At 35.2% G+C, this 23,662-nt stretch overlaps 1 protein-coding gene and 1 long non-coding RNA gene across 17 annotated transcripts in view; one reads left to right on the top strand and one right to left on the bottom strand.

Moving 5' to 3' along the window:
• Positions 1-23,662, bottom strand: part of LOC141578132 (uncharacterized) — a 45,031-nt gene that overhangs the window by 5,226 nt on the left and 16,143 nt on the right. The window lies entirely within an intron of this gene.
• AGBL3 (AGBL carboxypeptidase 3) overlaps positions 1-23,662 on the top strand; it is an 85,227-nt gene that overhangs the window by 48,765 nt on the left and 12,800 nt on the right. For 13 of the 16 annotated variants that reach the window (XM_045511006.2, XM_045511007.2, XM_045511023.2 and 10 more), the window contains 2 exons: positions 109-198; positions 6,652-6,709. In XM_045511006.2, the coding sequence (XP_045366962.1) occupies positions 109-198; positions 6,652-6,709 (148 nt within the window). Of the gene's footprint in view, positions 1-108; positions 199-6,651; positions 6,710-8,110; positions 8,181-11,814; positions 11,817-23,662 lie in introns of all 16 variants that reach the window. The other 3 variants (XM_045511017.2, XM_045511019.2, XM_045511032.2) reach the window with 2 other exon arrangements.

Below are 23,662 nucleotides of genomic sequence, written 5' to 3'. Positions count from 1 at the left end.
ACTTCATCTTCCTAGAAGTGGAAGTCTCAAGTTACTTCTTTGTCTGCATATATACTGTCTTTGATGTGTTGACTAAGTACTGATTTTAAATATGATTCTCTTACCCAGATAAAAAACAAGAAAAAACATCTGAAAACAAAGAAGGAAAGAAATTCTACTGTAGAAAGCCATCAAAACAGCAGAGAAGAAGAGCAAGAGGTAAATATTCAAAGATACGGTTGTTAAAAGTTGTTGGGAAAAAAACAAGAAAATGGCAAGTTATTTCCTCTAATACCCTGATTTTTCCCCCAGGCAATGTTAATGATTATAATTTTGCTCATATTATTTACTGTTTATAAAAACATAAAAGAACCTTAACAGATGAGAAGTAGGTCTTATTAAGGTGCTATCTTTAAATTTCACTATTATTTACCTTACCTGGTAGCAAGAAAAAAATTAAAACTTATAAAAGTTAATGGGAATACAAGAGTATAAAATAGATTGTGCTGAGAGATTGCCTTCCAGCATGACAGCATGAGGAGCTCTGCAAACCCACTCACCAGCAAAAACTGGTGAAAATTATTTTAAAATATAAGTTTTTGGAAATGGCCCTAAGGGCATACAGCAAATGAAAAAATACCTATTCATGAAAATATACTAAAATTTGGTTTAAAAAAAATGACCAAAAAAATCAGTGAGAGCCTATGGTATTTGAAGCAGATCTCCCTCCTGCCTCCCAGCTCAATGCAACTAAGAGTGCAGCCAACAACACAAGGTCCCCTCTCCCCACAGAAACCAGTCAGAGGGCTATCTTCCCAGGACAGCAGGGCCTTAGTATTCCTTATCCTGCCTCCAGCTGCCTGTTGTTGAAGCTAAGTTTCAGCTTAAGTGCAGCCAAGAAGTCGGGGCTCCCTCTTTCTACCCAGACCCCATTCTTGAAATAAGGCTCTACTTTGAGTGCTACATCACTGAAAATATTTTGGCCCGAATCGCCCCTGTCTTGGCCTGTAAAATGGGGGTTCCACAATAGAAGAGGCAGATGGAGAACACCTGAGACTACTGCCCTCTTCCCACCTACATCGTAGCTCCCAAATTGTAGTAACATTGAGAGAAGAGTGCCATTGTCCCCACCCCCAGCTCCACAGGCACTGACATTGGAAATTTTGTGGAGTTGGATCTAGATGGTAGAGTAAAGGACATGGAGCTCACCTCCAAGCACAAACACATCAAAAATACATCTGCATGGGGAGCAATTCTTACCGAAAGCCAAATGGAAACTGGCAGAAGATCTCCTATGCAACCAAAGCTGCAAAAATGATCCCCATGAAACTGAGTAGGATGGGGGGAAAAGGCATCAGGGCTGGAGGCTCTTCTGGGAGGTATCTGTGAAGGAGGGAGGGTCCACACGGGCAAGCTCTCACCCTGGGACTCCCCCTTGTCTGCTGGAGGGGCCTGGACTTGGCTCAAAGGAGTGTGCATGTGCTGGCTTGCTAGCAGTCAAGGCAGAGAGAGACCAAGGCTGACAGCTGCCACTTTACCACACTTCCCAGAATGAAACATGCACTGGGCAGAGCTGCTAGTAGACACAGCCAGATAGGCACCAAATCTCACCAGGCCAGGATTGGTGGGGGAATGTTCCCAGGGAGTGGATTCGGTCAAGCTGCACAGAGACAGCCCAGAGGGCCTGGGGTGTGGTCAGAGCTGAAGCTCAGAGCCCACTGTCCACACACTAGTGGCACGTAGGTTTGCTGTGACCATACAGGCCTCACCTGCTTTAGCACTCACCTCCTTTGGGACAGAGCATGCACTTAAGAGCAACAGAGGCTTATTGAACTTAACCCTCGGGGCTTCTACTCCAACAGCTAGAGCATACCTCACCCCAACAGGGCTGTAACAGTCACAGAGCAAAGAAGAGGCCCCACTCAACATCTAGCACAAGCTCTGGACACCACAATGTTAATCACACCCCCTATCAAGGGGATAATGGCCAGCATACTCTGAGGAAAGACATGGCTGGCATCCCCAAAACAGCCCTCACATCAAAAATATTGGACATACACCCTACACAGGGATGCTCCCACATAAAAATAGCCCTTCAAGACTGTCCTAAATTTAGAGACAGAGAAGGTAAAATGAAAAAGCAGAGGAACTAGTCCAAATTAAAAGAATAAGAAAAATCCCCTGAAAGAACACATAATGAAACAGATCTCAATAAAAAATGCTTAAGGAATTAGGAAGAACTATTGATAGAAATGCAAATCACTGTAACAAGGAACTAGAAACTATAAAGAGGAACCAGTCAAAATCAGACAACTTAGTTGCCCAGATATAAACCATTCTAGAAGCAATGAATAGCAGACAGAAAGACAAATGATCTATGGGATAATATGAAGCGTGCCAACCTACACATAAAAGGGGTTCCAAGTGGAAACAAGAGAGAAAAGGGGATCAAAAATGTATTTGAAGAAATTATGGCTGAAAACTTCCTGAAATCTAAAGAAGGAAACAGATATCCAGGTATAGGAAGCACAGAGGGTCCCAAACAAGATAAACCCAGACAGACCCACACCAAGACATAGCATAATTAAAATGGCAAAAAAGAGCGGATTCTAAAGGCAGCAAGAGAAAAACAGTCAGTTACAAGGGAACCCCCATAAGGCTACCAGCTGATTTCTCTGCAGAAACTTTGTATGCCAGAAGGGAGTGACATGATATATCAAAGTCCTAAAAGTATCCCTGCATCCTGGGACACTCTGCCCAGCAAAATGATCATTCAGAATAGAAGGAGAAGGAATTTCTCAGACAAGCAAAAGCTAAAAGATGACAGCAATATTGAAAAAAGAAATATTGAAAGGTCTCTAAATAGAAAAGGTCTCTTAGAGAGGTATCTATAGGAAAGGGAAAATCACAGTAGGAGAGGCAAATATATAAGGACTGAAGATCCCTGAAATAAGCCAGTACATAGATTAAACAATCAAAAATTTGTAAAAGTGATTATAACTAAAATTAACAGTAAAAGGATAAGCAGGAAGATGTGAAAATAGGACATCAAAAAAAATCACAAAATATAGGAGAAGGTAGTATAAAAATGTAGATCTTTTAGAATGTGTTTGAACTTGTATGACTATCAGTTTTAAAGTAAGTAGATATAGTTATGGGTTAACATACTTGAAAACCAGGGTAACCACAAATCAAAAACATACAATGGATTCATTAAAAAAAAAAAAAGAAAGGAACTCAAGCACAATACAAAAGAAAACCATCAAAGCACAAAAAGGAAAAACAAAAGAAGAAATGAACAGAGAAGAAATACTAAATCAACTGGAAAACAAGGTTTAAAAGGCAACAAACACATACCTAGCAATCATTACTTTAAATGCCAATGGACTAAATGCTCCCATTAGAAGACACAGTGGCAAATTGGATAAGAAAACAAAAAATGTACAATATGCTGCTTACAAAAGACTCGCTTTAAGGTGAAAGACACACAGATTGAAAGTGAGGGGATGGAAAAGAATATTTCATGCAAATGGAAATGGCAAGAACGCGGGAGGAGCAATACTCATATCAGACAAAACAGGCTTTAAAGCAAAGGACATTATATAATGATAAACGGAGCAATACAAGAAGAGGGTATTACACTTGTTAACATATATGCACCCAGTGTCATCTTAACTGAGGTTGATACCTGAGGTCAACTTAAAGTCCTGTTCTTACTCTAAATGATTGTTAAGATATCAATATATCCCTAAACTAATATTAAAGAATTTTAGTTAACTTTACTTCCTATCAGGATACTCTGAGTAATTAATTTTGAAGACTTTAAGCAAAAACAAATAATTATAGGTTACTATGGTTAGAATGTATAGATTACTTTATAAGAACATTGGCCTGGTGATTTTCTATGAGAAAAATATAATAGTTTATTATGGTGCACAGCACTATTTCAATCAAAGGAAAAGGGATAAAAATGACATTAAGAGTTCATCGAACCCAAATCAATCTACAGATTGCAATCCCTATCAAATTACCCAGGACATTTTTCACAGAACTAGAACAGATAATCCTAAAATTTATATGGAATCAAAAAAGACCCAGAATTGCCAAAGCAATACTGAAGAAAAAGAAGGAAGCTGGAGGAGTAACCCTCCCAGACTTCAGACAATACGGAGAGCTACAGTAATCAAAACAGGGTGGTACTGGCACAAAAACAGATATATGGATCAATGGAACAGAATGGAAAGCCCAGAAATAAACTCAGACTTACAGTCAATTGATCTTTGACAAAGGAGGCAAGAATATACAATGGAGAAAAGACAGTCTCTTCAGCAAGTGGTGTTGGGAAAAGTGGACAGCCACATCTAAATCAATGAAGATAGAACACTCCCTCATACCCTACACAAAAATAAACTCAAAATAGCTTAAAGACTTAAGGCACTATAAACTTCCTAAAAGGAAACATAGGGAAAACATTTCTGACATAAATCTTAGCCATGTTTTCCTAGAGCAGTCTACCCAGGCAATAGAAAGAAAGCAAAAATAAACAAATGGGACCTAATTAAACTTACAAGCTTTTGCATAACAAAGGAAACCATAAGTAAAACAAAAAGACAACCTATGGAATGGGAGAAAATATTTGTAAATGATGTGACTGACAGAGGCTTAATTTCCAGAATATATAAACAACTCATACAACTTAATAACAAAAACAAACAACCCAATCCAAAAATGGGCAGAAGACCTAAACAAGCACTTCTCCAGTGAAGACATAAATAGCCAATAGGCACATGAAAAAATGCTCAATATCGCTATTTCAGAGAAATGCAAATTAAAACTACAATGAGGTATCACTTCACACCAGTCAGAATGGCCATCATTAAAAAGTCCACAAACAATAAATGCTGGAGAGGCTGTGCAGAAAACGGAATCCTCCTACACTCTTCGTGGGAATGTAGTTTGGTGCAGCCATTATGGAAAACAGTGTGGAAATTCCTCAAAAAAACTAAAAATAGACTTACCATATGATCCAGCAAGCCCACTCCTGGGCATATATCCAGAGGGGACCCTAATTTGAAAAGATACATGCACCCCAATGTTCATAGCAGCACTATTTACAATAGCTAAGACATGGAAACAACCTAAATGTCCATCGACAGATGACTGGATAAAGAAATTGTGGTATATGTATACAGTGGACTACTACTCAGCCATAAAAAAGAATAAAATAATGCCATTTACAGCAACATCAATGGACCTGGATATTGTCATACTAAGTGAAGTAAACCAGAAAGAGAAAGGAAAATACCATATAATATTAGTCATAGGTGGAATCCAAAAAGAAAAAGAACTTATTTACAAAACAGAAACAGACTCAGACACAGAAAACAAACAAGGTTACCAGGGGAAAAGGGATGAGGAGAGAAGGATACATTGGGAGTTCAAGATTTGCAGACACTAACTACTATATATAAAATAGATAAACAGCAAGTTTCTACTGTATAGCACAGGGAACTATATTCAGTATCTTGTAACCTATAATGAAAAAATATGAAAAGGAATATATGTATGTATATGTATGACTGAAACATTAAGCTGTACACCAGAAATTGACACAATTTCAACTGTGACATGACACAATTGTAAATTGACTATACTTCAATTAAAAAAAAAAGTTCAAATTGAATCTTATTACAAGTGAATTTTCTTCAGTCTAATTTCATCCCATCTCTCCAAATTCTTTATAGTGATTATATAATATTGCTACTTTTAATTTCATATAATTTTTCTAGAGTATTTCCTTTTCTCTCTCCCTTCAGTAATCTTTTTATTTTTATATCTTCCTCCCATTTTCATGCTAAATATGTCAAAAAATTACTGCCATTCAATTTTATCTACAAAGAAGAGGATTTTAGCTTTTAACTCTATTTCATAGTCCACTTTTTATCATTAGTTGATATGCATTACATCTTGGCAAAAACATTTTCATGTCTTTTCTCAGGCCCTGTTGGAAAATTCTTAATATCCACATAGCACAGATGCAGAAGCAAAAGTCTGGAAGCATTTAAAATGTCTTCATGATCACATAGTGATTTTTATACTACTCAAGACTAGCAGTCACAATTCTCTATAGTTGTTTTGTGTCTCTTTTAGTCCAACTGGGTCATATTGACAAGGTACCTCCTTTGAATACAGACAGCAATGTCATATGTATGATATTTCTTACTCAATCTTTTTACAGGCCAGAAGAAAATATTTTTCACCTTTCCTATATAAGCAGTTTTATAATCACTTATACATTTTCATACAATTTTATATGTTTTCACTCATTTCACACTTACCTTCCTACATCTTTATTCTTCTCATTAAGTAAATGATGTTATAAGCATACACTATTTTGTCTTTTTCTCATCATAAGTTTTATATGAAATAAATTGAACTCCCTTTAATGCCAAAATATAGTATTAGTATTTTCTTCTATCACTGCTGTAGAAGAAAAGTAATGTGAAAGATGTTAGAAGGTTCTGATTTAAAAGATTATTTTTGTCCATTCTAAATCTATGAGGATAAAATGAGAAATGTTGAAAATTACTATACCTTAAATCATATAGGAAACATCTCATTTTCATGTTTATAATATACTATTGTTTTCCCTCTGGTTCTGTGTTCCATTAGGTTTGTGATAAAGGACATTTAGTTCAAAGACACAAAGAATCAAATGCTGATGTGGAAGGTAATATTCTGTCTACCCACTCAAAACAATTCATTTCCTCAACAAACACTTTTTTGTACTACAGCTTTGAGGCTATCACTGTGCCTTGTGCTAGGGATATTAAGAAGTGTACTGGATCATTTCTTACCCTCATGAGTTCATCTTTTAATAAGTGGAGACAGACAAGTAAGCAAGTGCAGTGTTACAGGTGAAATGCAGAAGTCTGTACGGGGTCCCCAGGGAGCACAGAGAAAGGAGAGGTCAGTTACATGGGAGGGCTGGGTTGAGTGGTCCACGTACTTGAGAGATAACCTGATTTGAAAGGTTTTTCTTCTCAGAACAGAATATAGGGATTTTATGTTTTAAAAGCCATCTTGGTCCTTTTGTTTCATAACTTAATAAAGGATGCGCTCAGGAGAGAAATTAAATTTTGGACTATTCATATGCTTCTACAGGAATCTGATAAGTCTAATATAAATTTCTGACTCTAACATTTCTGGGTTTTTTTCTTAATTTTTAATCTCATTATGTTCATGTGAGGTCCTTTGAACATATTCATATAATTTAAACATTTTAATTTTTTCTAAAATAATTCTTTAATTTTATGTGTAGATGTATTTTTGTATGCATTTATACCACATGTATTTTCAAAAAGGATTTCAGGTTACATAATTAAAATTATACATAAATATATATACACTTAGTTTATGATATAGCAGGCTAATTAAAAATAGAAATGGAGGTATGAACCACACCAAGGAGAGAATTTTATAATTAAGATCGTTAAATCACTTGAACCGTAAGTTATTCTTTCTTACAGTGATCAGCCAAGCAGTAACTTTCTATATGTAATTCTTATATATTCCTCTGTTAAATTTAATGTCAAAAATAAAGAACACATTTTAGAATATTTAAGACTTCTTTCTACATACATGTATGCCATATTAATCACAGAATCTTCAGACTTTTGCAACCTATGTTTCTATTTGAAATTACAGTATGTTATTGATTTCTTTACATGTTAATAAATGGTGGCAAAGTATTCCATTGTATTAGTGAACCTTAGTTTATTTAGCCACCCCCTTATTAAATTTTTATTTTGTTCACTTTTTTCTATTATAAACAACAATGAAGACCTTTTAACTCCCTATTTGTGTATATGCTTAATTATTTATTTATAATAGATTCCTAGAAAGGAATTGCTGACACAAAGAGTTGGAATATTTTTAGACTTTACTATAAATAGCAAAAATGCAACAAAAATTCGTAAGATTTGAGAACTGTTTGTATTAATTTCATTGAGCTAGGCTACTATTTTGATATTATCTGCCAGCAGTTTTCATTGAGAAAAAGATAAAAATATGAAATGTAAGGCAGTGAACTATTTTTATGCTACTAATGAACTTTTACCATCTTTTCTAGACATAAGACCAAATGTATCAGATGATTGTATATTTAATTATTTCAGAAGACAGTTCCCTAATCAAGAGTTGTAATATTGGAATATAGACAGTAATGAATGGCCATCTATCATCTGGATGTGAACTATTTAGTAATATGTATCTGATCAAGATTCACACTCATAAGAAACTAGAAGATTATCTTCAAATTGGATAGCCAAGGAAAAAATTCACCTTCCCAGAAATTCTGAATCTCAAATTTTTATTTTTCTCTCTAACTCTAGAAATATGTAAGAGAAGAAAGTAGAACTTCATTGTATGTCAATTTGATTTCTTATAATTTTACCCGATCAGAAAAAAAAAATTCACCTCAGTGTCTCATCTTTTCACTCCCATCTCACTGAATCTTAACGCAGAGAGAGTACTCTACTCTCATCTCCTCCTTACGACAGGAGCCAGGCTCATCCAACCTCTGGTTGACTATGCTTAGTGACACGTAGTTTACCAAATTGCGGTCCGTTCATTCCACTGCTAGGGAGCAATGTTCTTTTTATGCTGAGTTAAAAGCATATGTCCCTGTAAATTTTTTTTACCTCTTTAGTAACACAAAACAAAAAAGAGTGAAGAAACCTTAAAGGCAAACATTCTGACTGACTCATTTTCCCTAATTCTCCTTGAAATAATAAGAACAAATTTAATACCTCTTCCACATGACAGATCGTATTTTTAAAAGTTATCATTTATTTCCCTGAAACATTCCTTCCATTTCTTTCAACCATCCATAATATGATTTAAGGCCCTTTACTATAATATTTTACTCTTTTTACTCTTTTCTGTCAGTATTCAAGCTTGAATGAAACTGAACACAGTACTAAAAATATCATCTATTTAGGATAGCCATCTCTTGGTGTCTGTGGGGAACTGGTCCCAGAAACCCCACAGAAAACAAAATCTGAGGATGCTCAAGTCCTTTATATAAAATGATGTAGTTTGCATATAACCTATTCACATCCTTCAGTATATTTTAAATCATCTCTAGATTACTTATAATACCTAATACAATGTAAATGCTATGTAAATAGTTGCTAGTGCACAGCAAATTCAAGTTTTGCTTTTTGGAACTTTCTGGAATTTTTTTCCAAATATTTTTGATCCATAGCTGGTTGAATCCACAGATGTGGAACCTGCAGATATTGAGGACTGACTATGTACAATAAATCATCATTCTCATTTGTTTCTTTTTAGTTACTAGATTTCCATTAATGCAGTCTAAGATTACATATATTCTTTTGAAAATTATCCTAAAATATTGACGTACTGGATTTATATATACTTAAACCTATAAAGCTTTATTTTCATAGTGGCACTGCTAACTTATGTCTCCTCCATTCCCTACTTCTTCAGTTTTGGTTTGGTATTTTGGTTCAGTATAGTGAGCTTTAAATTTATTCCTGTTAGTTAAACTAAGTCTTAGATTCAGCCTTTCATGAACTCTTGATCTCAATTATGTCCTATTGTTGTGCCATGTACACGTGTGTGTATACATATATAAATACATATCCATACATACATCTGACCTTTTGTTAAAGTGTCAGCCTCTTATATTTAACTGTCTGCTATATATCTTCACGTAGATGTCCCACATATCCACATTAAAATTCTGCTAATCCCACACTAAATACTGGCCTTTCTGCATTCACTATAACTTTGGTGTTACTGTCTACATAAGCAACCAAGCTAGAAACCTGATAGTTATCTTTTTTCTTCTTTCACTTCCACCCTCATATTCAGCCAGCCACTGAATCCAGCTGATTTTACCTCACAGTCCCTTTTTTCTCCACCTTAACTACCATCATTCTTTTCAGACTCTTACCACCTATTAAGCAGAAGCAATTTGATTTCTAATTGGTCTCCTTGCCACCAGTACTGTAATCCTAATTCCACCTTTCATACTACTATAAAAGCAATTTATCAAAAACACAAGTCTGGTTATGTTATACCACTACCTAAAGACTTTCAGTAATTCCCACTTTTCCATCAGTGGTTGAAGTTGGTACAGACCTGAGACTTAAATTTGTTTTAGGCCTTCTCTTTTAAATTTTTTTTAACTTTTAATTTTGAAATAACTTCAAGAATAGTACAAAGAACTATACCTATTTACCTTCCTACCTATGTAGGTATATTTTTCCCCAATCCTTTTTTTTTTGTAGACATCGTGCTTTATCCCTAAACTTCAGCATATATTTTCCAAGAACAAGAACATTTCCTTACATTAAAATCAGCAAATTCAACTTTGATACAAAACTATTTTCTAACATACTGTACTTAAATTTTGCCAGATGTACCACTAATGTCCTTTAGAGCAAAACTTCTCCCTGATGATTCAGGTTCATGAGTTGCATTTAACTGCCATATCCCTTCAGCTGCTCAGCCTTTCTTTGTCATTCACAGCACTGGCATTTTTGAAGACTATGGGCCAGTTGACTTACAGAATGTCCGGTTTTAAATTTTTAGAATTATCTGGAGAGCTTATGATAACCTCAGCTTCAGATTTTGAGTTCATGTTTGTCAACCGCAAAATCTGCATTTTTATAAGATACCATAGATACTTCTGATGTTGGTGATCTGCAGACTACACTTTTCAACTCACCACACTGGGAGCTATAGGGAGAGCTGGTGGGATGCCAAACACTTGGGACCTAGACCATCCAACATTTATTCATCCTGAATAGCTTCCCTGTACAGTTTTTCTTTCAATAATGGTCTGTTATCTTAAAAAAAAATTTTTTTTTGACAACCACTACTGCAACAGAGAAACCAAGTTCCCTAACATGATGTACAAGACTCCCAAAGAACTGGCCCCTAACTACCTCTCCAATTTTATCTCTTGCCATTCTCTGCCTTTTCCTGTACAATTCTTCTTGTAGCCTCAAAAAACATCAGTCTTCTCACTTTCTTGCTCATGCTGTCTTCTCTGCCTGAAACATAATTCTCCCTCTCAACTACATTAGCTACTCATCATTTAAGTAGGTATCAAAGTGTAGTAAGACTCATACAGTTCATTACAATAAGAGATTGAGTGATAATGATATGCACAAATTGTTCTGGTTGCTCAGAGAAGGGGATGTAATCCAGCCTGGAAATCTCAGGGTACGTTTTCTTGAAGGAACTGATCCTTAAATTATGATCATAATGATGATAAAGTCTTAACTGACAAGTTAGGCATTTAGCAAGGAGAAGAGTCACTTCCTTGAATTCTTAAAAGATTAGTGTCAATGGTTTTGTGATCCATTATGTAAATTCTTTTCTTACTGGAGATATATGTCTGGCACTGAAGATAACTCATTCTGACTTCTGTCATTTCTTAACCAATATTTATTCTCCCGTGTGTAACCAGAAGAAAACTATTTGATAGAAAAGACAGAAGCAACATAAGAGCTGAGGGATTCTGCTCCTTGTCATCCATCAGCATTTTTTAAAAAAATCCCAGCAGAACAAATTAACATTATTTGATATATTTTTATTCTGAATATAGCTAAGTAAAATTTACTTCTTGTTGTCAATATTTCTTCATATCTTAGTTCACTTGATATTTTACCCTTCCTGATACTATTCTCCTATGTCTCAGTGACTCTCTTATAATCATCCTTTGTTACATAATCTCCTTTCCATCTTTGTTCAAGTTCTTTTAAAAATCTGAAAATCTGATGTTTATCTGTTTCCCAGAGGTCTCAAGTTATACTAGTCAATGACTGTGCTAAATACTGGCATACAATAGAAAATCAAATATAGTCTGTTCTCAAGAAGCAGAGAGAGAGAGACAAACAAACAGAAATAGAAATATAATGGAGAAAATGCTGCTTACTATGATATGCTATGATATATAGGAGTTGTTTGGGGGTACGGGAGTATCAGAGAAGATTTCTCAAAAATAACTGTTAGGGTTCCAAATAAATAGCATTTTCTCTTTACCATCTGAATCTGTTAAGAATTAAGACAAAAAGTAAGACAAAATACTAGCAAACTGAACCCAGCAACATATAAAAAGGATTGTATACAATGACCAAGTAGGATTTATCCCAGAAATGCAAAGTTTATTTAACATATGAAAATTAAACAACATAATATACATATTAATAGAATAAAGAACAAAATGCACATGATCATCTGAATAGATGCAGGAATAGTGTCTGGCAAAATCTAACATCCTTTCAAGATTTTAAAAAATACTCCACAAACTAGGAATAGATGGGATGTTCCTCAACCTGATGAAGGCCATCTACAAAAATCCCACAACTAATATCACAGTTGATGGTGCCAGACAGAATGCTTTTCCTCTAAGATCAAGACCAAGACAGGGATGTCTGCTCTCAATATTTCTACTCAACATCATAACGGAGGTTTAGTCGGGGCAATTTAACAAGAAGAATAAATACAAGGCATCCAGACTGGAAAGAAGTAAAACTCTAGCTGCAGAACACATGCTCTTATATATAGAAAATCCCAAGGAATATACACACACAAGAAACCTACTAGAGCTAATAAATGAGTTCAGCAAGGTTGCAAGATAGAACACCAACATGCAAAAATCAATTGTAATGGGTGAACTATATGTGAATTAGATCTCAATAAATCTGTTACTAAAAGCAATTGTATTTCTGATACTAGCAATAAACACTCTAAAAATGAAATTAAGAAAACTATTCCATTTGCAAAGAATCAAAAAGAATAAAATACTTAGGAATAAATTTAATAAAAGCAGTATAAGACTTGTTCACTGAAAACTACAAAACACCATTGAAGTATGTAAAAGAAGATTAAAATAAATGGAAAGATTCCCCCATGTTCACAAATTGACACACAGATTCAATACAGTCCTATCAAAATCTCAGCCAAAACAGAAATGAACAAGCTGAACCAAAATGCGGATGGAAATGTAAAGACCCAAAGTAACCAAGACAGTTTTGAGAAAGAAGAACAAAGTTCAAAGACTCATACTTCCTGATTTCAAAACATACTACCAAGGTGCAGTAACTGTAGCAGTGTGGAACTAGCGTAAGAGTAGAGACAGAGATCAATGAAATAGAGTTGAGAGTATATTTATATTTGAATTGAACCCTTATATTTATTGTCAGTTGAGTTTCAACAAAAGTGCCAAGACAATTAAATGAAGAAAAAAATTACCTTTTCAACAAATGGTACTGAGACAGCTAGATATTCACACGCAAAAGAATGAACTTGGACTCATTCCTTAAATCATACACAAAAATTAACTCAAAATAGGTGACAGACCTAAATGTAAGAACTAAAACTACTCTTAAAAGATACACAATGTAAACACAGTAAGGAGACTTCTGGTTTTAGTTCCAACATGTAATGGGCTGGATTTGGAGAGTACACCTTTGTTACGGAGAATATTCTGGATAGATTTTGCAGTGCTTACTCTTCCCCTGCCAGAGCCAGCCCTCTCTAGCCTTCCTATCTCACTGAAGGGTAGGGGGAAGAAAAGCTAAGAAATGCTTGTTAAGGTCACAGCCCAGGGACACAGACCCACTAAAAGACTAAGATTTAATAATAAGATTATAGAATGTTCCCTTTCCCCCATAACTTATCACCACACCAACATGACTCCAGTATAGTAACAATGGTTTATAGCTGAAAGAGCTGCAAGCAAGACACACGTTCTACCTGATAAGTAGCTCTTAGGGCGTCCCAAAGACAACAGGAGAGACAAAAACAAGGCTATTGTAGGAATTCCAAGCATCTGACACCAGCATTTACAGCTAACACTTGGTGAATAAAAATATGGAGCAAGTAAGCATTAAACACACACACAGAGTCCAGCTCCCTGTCAGACTAACATAAAATCCCATACTAATGTCTATTCTCAGTTTCTATTACCCACTGTCCAGTTTCCAACAAAAAAAATTATAAGGTATTATAGAAGACAAGAAAGAACACAGTCTAATTAGATAAAGCAAGCATCAGAACTAGACCCCAGTATGACACAGACTTTAGAATTACCAGACATGGAATTTAAAATAACTATGATTAGTATGTTATGGGCTCTAATGGAAAAAGTAAGTAACATGGGTAATATAATGAAGATATGGAAAGATCTAAGAAAGAATCAAGAGAAAAGGCTAAAAAGCATAAACACTAACAGAAATGAAGAATACCTCTGATGGGCTCATCAGTAGACAGGAAATGGTCAAGGAAAGAATCAGTGAGCTTTAAGACAGGTAAGCAGAAACCTCCCAAACTGATATGCAAAGAGGAACAAGAATGAAAAACAAACAGAATGGAACATCAAAAGGTCTGTGGGACAAGTTCAAAAGATGTAACATACACATAATTGAGACACCAGGAGGAAGGGGAAAAAACACCCCCTAGGATGACTATAATCAAAAAGATAGTAAGTCTTGGCAAGCATATGTAGAATTTGGAACCCTCATACATTGTTATGGGAATGTAAAATGGTGTAGCCACTTTGAAAACTGAGTTGCCAAATAACCCATCAATTCCACTCCTAGGTGTGTACCCAAGAGAAGTGAAAACATTTGCATGTGAGTGTTCTTAGCAACACTTGATTATAGCAAAAGGTAGAAACCAGTGTCTATCAACTAGACATTAATGGATAAAACAGTATGTGCATATAATGAAATATTTAATTGAAAAAAGGAATAAAGCACTGATACATGGCTACAACACAGATAAACACTGGAAACACACTGAGTGAAGGAAGGCAGACATAAGAGGCTGCATATTGTTGATTCCACTTATATGAAATACCCAGAATTGGCAAATCATATAATAGAAAGTACATTAGTGGTTGCCAGGGGCTGAAGGTTGGGGTCAGAAACAGGGAGTGACTACCTACTAGCAGTCACTATTGGTATGGGGTTTCTTTGGGGGGTGATGAAAATGTTCTCAAATCAGATTGTGGTGATCGTTGCACAACTCTGCAAAGATATTAAAAATGTCCCATGGGTCAACCAAAGGGGAAATTTTGATGACAGATGTGTTGGCCTCTGATAGTGTAAAGCTCATTTGGTCAGGTCTTACCAACAGTACTGTTTGCCACAGTGTAACACATGATTCATTGAATCAAAAAAACATTTCCTCTGGCTCTTAGATATTTTAATTTGAAAAATGGGGTTTAAAGAATCTTGATTTCTATGAAGATTTTAATGAAACCACCAGAAAAATAAAACCAAATATAGTTAATATGTTGTCCAAATACAAACGAGACTTTGCTCATCTATCTGCATGGTTGGCTGACAGTGAAAATATAAAATGTATATTTTGGCAAATTTCGTTTCAGTCTATCAGCTTTTTACCAAGGAAATAAAAAGATCTGACCTCCTAAATGTCTTGCACATGTTGTACTTTAAAAAAGACTGATCTGCTATCTTGTGATGAGGCTTTCATAACGAATTTTTGGTCACATTTTAGTTTCCTCAAAACATGCAGAAGAATTTAATGATATTTTTGACTTTACAGAAATGAAAGAAGGTAGTTTCCTTAGACCTGTGCCTACAAGGTGGCTATCATGATGTTGGCAGCCATAGAAAAGACACTAAATCACATTTTCAAATATAGGACAAGAATGACCCTCTCTAATTTGCAAATAGTCTGAAGATGGGAATAGAGGAAAGGACTACAGTAAATCCAAATGCTGTTCCTGTAAATCTATTTGATGATCTTTGAAGAGGTCATAAGGAGCATAGAAAAGGATGAACTAACTGTGCCTGAGCTGTTTGATATTATGTGTAGGTTATAAACTCATACAGTGAATAAAATGACATTTACGGGGAAATAAGACTGACTCACAAATCAAAAATATGTCACCAGAAAGGGCAGCCAAGTTAATCAGCACTAAAAATGGTAATTTACTTGAAATCCACCTTCAGTTTAAGTTCAAATTACCTCTTGTCTTAAAACTTGTCCCTTAAGAAAGAGAAGTTTAACTTACGAGGACATCCAGTGTGCTTCAGAGTAGCTAAAAACAATGGACACTTTAAACATGGAGAACTCTACATGATGAATTTAAAGATGCAAAGAGCCAAAAGCCCAAAAGCCAGTCTACTAAAACAAGCCTGTAGATATAAAGTGGATGGACATTTCTAGAAATCTGGAAACTAATTCCTTACAAGTCTAGAAACCTGCTATTGCTAATAAGTAAAGTCCTGTTCTATGCTCAGATTCCTTTGTTGACAGAATGTCTAACTTGATGTTATTTCATTGGCCTGCCACTAGGTATCAGTGTAATGTGGGCTTCATAAGAGCAGACCTCAAGTCAGAGACCTTGACTTTGAATGTATTCAGTTTTACATAAAAGGATATCCTGAAGGCTACACGCAGTTCAAAGAAGTATTATGGGAAAAGGACACACAAAGAACAAAAATATCAGCAAAGGGAACTATATTAAATAGCTTGTAATAACCTATAAGGAAAAAGAATATGAAAAGGAATATATATACATACATATTCTTTATATATATATAGAGAGAGAGAGAGAGAATTGAATCACTAAGCTGTACACCAGAAACTAACACAACATTTTAAATCAACTGTACTTCAATTAAAAAAAAGAAAAAAAAAAAAAAAGAAGAGGAAAAAAGAGCAAAAATATCCTACTTTATCATGGGACATAAACATGTCATCAATTTTTATTAATTATAAGTAGTATCTATTTAATTAGCTTCATTGTACTTACATTCAACTTTTAAAAGGTCTTAATTTATGTATCGTAAGAAGACATAATAATATGGCCTACAAAATGTAAATATTCAAGAGAGTTAAAATTTGTATCAGAGGAAAAACGTATTATTATTATTCTGACACATCCTATTTAGTTAATTAATTCTATTAATTATTACTAATGGCCACTGTTAACTAGTCCTACTGTTGCTTTTCTTAATAGCATTAACAAGAAGCAAATAATACAGAATTATATATAGTTGTAAATAAATACCTAGTGTAATTTTATTTTATAATAATACACATGTATAGGAGTATTTATTACATATTGTACTAATTTTTTGTTCTGGTATAGCTGGATCCTGAGTTGGCTTTCTAAAAAGTTAGTCTACATACATATAGATGTCCTTCATAGTGACTAATATGCAGAACTCAGTTCTTGAATTGTTTGACAATTATTGGATGGGTATTTCTGCTGTTTGCTAGTCTCTTGCAACAGTTTAACTTAAAGGCTTCCAGAGGAAATATGCACTAATATATTTCATACGTCTGAATGAGACAATGGCAGATTAATTGAAGATAAATATATCAATGAAGTAATTTGCAAAAAAGTAAAAAATTAAGTTTTGTTAACTTTAAAATCTAAGATCAGAAATGTTGTGGTATACTCTCTTTTTTAGCAAAAATACCTGGACAAGCCCCTTCTTGGCTTCTAAAAAGATATTTGAGGTAGGAGAACTACACTTACCAGATTAGACTACCTTACTCCTTTTCCTCTAATATTTTGATTTTGAATTAAAGTAACAGGTAAAAGTGGCTTTTTGATAATAATTGCTAATTACTATCTCCTTATAGTCTACATAGTGTCTGTGACTAGGTTAGTTTTATACACAGGAGCTGCCCATATGATGCATTTTGAAGGGCTGAGATTTCAATCAATATCCCTAAACTATCCCCAGTGGATGCTTTAATATCTACAGTTAGAAATTTATTTCTTTGTTTTATCTGAGTTTCTCTTTTTAAAAAGAAGTACTTCTAGCATAAGATAATTACTTAGCAGTTTAGAATGAATGACTATCAAATGTTTTACTATCTGTAATAGCAACTGAAGCACTGGTCACACAGGGATAATATTAGTACGTAAAAACTGAAAAAGGAATAGAAAGAGAAATCGGGAATAACATAAATAAACTTTGTAGTTTTGTCTAACCCAGTAATTATTGTATCACTAGCCCCCTTGGCAAGTTTCCCTATCTGTAGGAATGATGATGTGAACAACCATCTGAACAGTGGCTGTGTAAGTATCTGAGAACAGACTGAATTTGCACAAGAGGAAACACGTATGCCTGTTCTTCCTTCCTTGGTCTCTTTTCTGAGAACTTGGTTTCTGCTCAATTAAAATGGGTTCTGTTGAAATATGTAGACTCTCTTGCCCCAAAAAACCTAGAAAATTAGGTTAAGAAACCATCTTTGGCCATACCTGTACTTGGATCTAGAATTAATTAATTTAAACTAATACTTAACTTTTTAAAATATATTACTTATCATGTATGTGGAAAGAAATGAAATAACATATCAACATAAGAGAAAGTAACAGAAAAAGTACTGAAGTTAGAGGATATGTATTCTAGACCTGCCCCTCCCTCTTACAGCTATGTTATCTTGAACAATAGCTTAACCTCTCTGATTTCCTAATATTCCCTCTCTGATGTAAGACGGGGATAACACTGCCATCCTGCCTGAATCACAGGATGGGTGAAGGCCCCAAGGTAATATCTGTAACAATACTTTGCATACTGTGAGATGTAATACACAGATATAACATGGCATTACATTACTCTTGATTAGATAATTCATTGTTGACAATGAAATCAGAAATACTCAATTTCTTTCAGCTCCCAAAGTATGATTCAGAGGCTTAGCAAAGACCAACAAGGATATTTTTTAGAAACTAATGAGAGGCCAATCCAGGAAACATTTCAGCCCAAGAGCACTGATTTGTATGGAAACTGTTTCAAAGTGACATCTTTGAAGTGTCCCAAGTGCAAACAAACTCCCAGTTGGACTGAGAAGAGAAGGATACCAACAGAAGGTTTTATTGTTTGTTTGTTTGTTTAGGATTATAATAAATACAAAGGTGGCTTTCACTATATCAACATTAATAAATCCTATGAAATCTGGATTATGGGAACTGTTTTTGTAAGCGGAGGACAGACAGCCATTTTATTCCTGACTCTAAAAAATATTTGCCTTATTTAATTTCTATATGAGTTGAATATAGAGGAAAATTATTTCAGTTTAATACAGCCTTGAAATAAATCTATTGCCTTATTCCCATTACTTATTATTTATGCCCTTCCCATACCATAGAATAAAAAAATAAAGAACTGATACACACAACGTGGGTGAATTTCAAAATCACTGTGCTGAGTTAAAGAAGCCAGACACAGAACAGTAAATGCTATATGAAATCACACCGATATGAAATGCAAGCTAATCTATACAGACAAAAAGTAGACAAAGGTTTCCCGGAGCAGGAAGGGACAGAGTAGGGGAGGGAGGAGAGAAAGGACTGTAAAGGAGCACCAGGAATCTTTTAGGGATGGTCTTTCCTAGATCTTGTTTATGGTAATGGTTCCACAGGTATTTACAACTGTTGAAACTCCAGGGTATTGGGCCAGCAACTCGCTGGATTCAGTTATCATCTGCCAAATGGCAGAGACTGACAATAGAGCAGCAATCCAGTTTAGATATCTTATTTTTGAAGTGCCTTCCAGACACTGAAGTGGAGGTATTGAACAGACGGTTGCATATATGAGTCTGGAGTTCCAGGAAGAGATCCAAGCTAAACATATATTTGGGGATTTTCAGCATAAAGATAGTATTTTAAAGTACGAAGCCAGATAAGATTTAAGTGAGTGTAGGTACAGAAGAGGGTTAAGGAGCAAGTCCTTGGGAATTTCAGCACTGATGAATCAGGAAAAGAGTAAGAATCCAACAAAAGAAGACTGAGGAGCACCCTCTGGGGTAGGAGGAAAACTAAGAGAATGTGTTGTCCTGGAAGCTAAGTGAGAAAGTGTATCAAAGAGGAGGGAATAGTCAACCAAGTCTAATGCTTCTGCTGTCAAGTGAGATGGATTTACTACTGGATTTTACAACATGGAGGTTTTATTTAGGGCAGATCCTGATCAGAGAAATTTCAGGAGAATGACAGAGGTACAAGTCTAATTAAAGTGTTTTTAAGTAGGAGGAGAGAAACTAGAGACAGGTAGTATTTATAGAATTTTGCCGCAAAGGGGAGACTTGTTCTTCAGTGTCCCCCACTGCTTAATTTAAAATTGTATTTCTCAACCTTATACAATTTTTCCTGAGCTGAGATTCTCATGGTTTCTTGATTATATTATAAACATATGTCCTGGTGAATCTTGATGATATACTAATAAAAATTCTACATTTTTTTACTGAACTAAATTATTTCAGACAGAGTTGTCTTTTCTTATTTGTTGGTGTTGCCCCTTTATAATATATAAATTTAGTGCGATGAATTTTCTTCAAAAATGTCCTATCTTCATTATCACTCAGTTTCTTGCAGAAGGAAGTCTGTCCCTTCTCACTATTGAACTATTCAAGTGGTAATGAGCTGGATCTGTCCAAGATTAATGACAGGGCCAGTCAGACCCCTTCAGTTCTGGAAGAGTTTGAATTTGTTGATGAGATACAGTACAGACACAGATTCAGCTGACTGAGGCCAATCAGGAAGGAGAAAATTCATAATAAATCCTGGCAGATAATTTTGTATGCAAGTCATTTCTTCTGTGAATTTGGTGAACACAAACACAATGCTCCTGCAGTATCCAATCTTCGATTTAGCCATACCACAAGCACCCAGAAGTGAGTCATGGCATTTCAGGCATCATCAGGCATCATTTCTCTTTTTTTGGAACACACTTCACTTGCACAGCTTATTTGTAAACTACCTCTAACCATTTTTTTCCAGTGTTGTAGGTGGATTTTAAATATTGATCAACCATTACAGCAAAAAAGATCAAATTACTGAAGCTGAGTGATGAGTTTAAGAGGGAGTTCCTTATACCATCCTCTCTCTCTGGGGGAATACTGAATTTTTTTAACGAAGTCCAAAAGTACTCTGAACTATCGGTGGTGCTCTAGATCCCTTGCCCCCCGTCAGTTTTCTCCGTGACGTAATTCTAATTCCTACCCTCTCTCTCACCTCTATCAAAGATCAGTATTCATTACCTTCACTTCCTCACCTGTATACTTGTACACCTACTACAGTCTGGCTTCTGCTCTCACCATAGCAGTGAAGTTGTTATTTCCAAAGTTCTTACCATACTTGACTTCTCTACTGTTGGGTATTCCCAGTGCCTTCACACTCCCCCTTGATTCACTGAGCAATTCACCAGACATATCTGTGGAACTTCTGTCTCCTTGTTTTAGTCCTGTTTCTCTGGCCGTGCGTGCCTGGTGTCCTACATGGGCTTCTCTTCCTCTGCCTGAACTGGGCCACTCCCCAGCATTCCATCCTTCAGTCCTTCCTCTTCTCACCACATACTTTATTTCTGAGCACTCTCATCTATCCCTGCAGCTTCAGCAAACAACTGACGATCATCATATTTTCTAATCATCAGTCTAGGCATCTCTTCTGAATTCCATATTTATCTGCCTACTGGATATGTCATGTTTTTCCTCACAGATACTTCTAATTCAGCTTGCCCATTGCAGATCTTTCTCCTGCATTCTGTGTCTCTGTCAATAATACTGCCATCCTCCAGTGGGCTAAACAGCCCAAGACATACCCTAATCTTCTATATCTCATTGGTCTCCAGTAAGGAGAAGCTCTATCCATTCTACTCTCAAAGATTCTCTTGAATCTGCTTTTCCTTATCATACCACTTTCCCTCTAGTTCAGACTCCCTTTCTGCCTCCCTTGACTGACTGCGTTAGCCTCCTAACTTGGCTCCCTGCCTCCAGTCTCACTTTTCTTCAACCTGTCATCCTCCTGGCTGCCATGTGGTATTTCAAAAATGCAGATCTAATTATATCATTTCCACACTTAAAATCTTCAGTGGCCCCCTAACAATTCAATTTTTAAAACATAAGCATCTACCAGTCACAAATTATTCCTATTTCAGAAAATTTCTCAAAAGTGCTATTATTACAAACAAGGTGTCTAGTTTTGAACCACTTACTCACATCTACCTGATATTCTAGTCATTCTAAACCATCCTGTGATTTCCTGAATGTGCCATGTTAGTCCCAGTACCTTGATTACTACCTCTTTTTTAACTTAGCTGACTTTTCTTATTCATCAAGACTCAGATTAATTAGGAATTAGGAAGTTTTCCTTATCCAGCTCTAAGCATGGCTAGGAGTCCCTCTTCTGCAACACTCTAGTAAGCACCTTGCCTTATCTCTAGATATATATTCTAATTGATGCTTTACTTTTCCCTCTCTAGTCCCAACTGTTGGCATATTAAAGGCAAGGACTATATTTTTCATACCTATTTACCAAACCAAACAAAATAATAGACACATAATAATCATTCAGTGAATATTTCTTGAATGGCTAAGAATGGCTTCTCAAGAGACTGTAGATAAAATCATTTTACTTGCCAGCATTGCCAGATATTGTAATCATACATAACCTCATTTATCATCTCTCAAGTCCAGCTTAATACAGTGAGTGCTTTAGTCATCTGTTTCCTTTCCTTTTAGTAATGGACAATTCCTTTTTTAAAAAGGCATTATTGTGGAAATTTCAAGTATAAACAAAAGTAGAGAGAATAGAATAATGAACCACAGGTGTCCACCCTTAATAGCTATCGGCATCCTGCTATTCTTGTTTCATCTATATTCCCACCATTTTCTGTGTGTGAAAGTATTTCAAAAGTCAGCAAATCATGCAGATACTAACTAATACATAAACAAGTTTATACTGTATAGCACAGGGAACAATATTCAGTATCTTGTAGTAACTTATGGTGAAAAAGAATATGAAAACAAATGTATGTATGGTCCTATATGAAGTATTGTGCTGTACACCAGAAATTAACACCACATTGTAAACTGACTGTACTTCAATAAAAGCATATTTTAAGAATAACAATAAACAGATAAATAATCACCTCCCCCCACCAAAAAAAAATAAAATGTAATTTAAAAAAAAGTCAGCAAATCAAATTGTTTTGCCCATAAATAGTTCAGTGTATATCTCTAACTAGATAAACATCTTTTTACAAAGCATAATATACTTCTTGCTTTTTTTTAAATGTCAACAAAATTTATTCTTAAATATACAGAGATTATATAATTTATTACCATCTTCTGCCACTCTGATTAGTGTATTCAAAACACTGTTTGAAAGAGACTAGTCCCTTTCTCATTTCCCCATCTTGAAAAGAAAACAAACTAACAAGAATTTTTCCATTGTGAGCTTTCATTCTCTTTGTGATTCTGAAATATGATTTTTAAGCAAGGCTTGTAAAAATCTCCTCCCCTGTTGAACTAATTATGTTGCCTTGAGAGAGAAGACATTTCCTTGATTTTTCTGCGAACCATTTGAGTGACAGTGGAACAGTAACAAATTCTGGCGAGCTGAAATTGTTTACTGGAATCGTTTATTTTATTCTGAGTGTATTCTACTTTTTATTATGCTGTTTACGTATCAATTTGGCATCATAATTATAAGTAACACTACTACATCCTTTAAAATCTACCAAGCTTCCTTCAGGCTATACTCAGGGTTCTCCCCCCCCCCCACCCTATGTATATTAAATTTTTTTTAATTCTGTTAAAATACACATGATGTATTTTATACACATGACTGTCTCAACTGTTTTAAGTGTAAAGC

Source organism: Camelus bactrianus, chromosome 7 (genome assembly GCF_048773025.1).
Source record: "Camelus bactrianus isolate YW-2024 breed Bactrian camel chromosome 7, ASM4877302v1, whole genome shotgun sequence".
NCBI lineage: Eukaryota > Metazoa > Chordata > Mammalia > Artiodactyla > Camelidae > Camelus > Camelus bactrianus.
The sequence above is the reverse complement of the archived record's forward strand: the minus strand, read 5'-3'. Positions and strand labels throughout refer to the sequence as shown.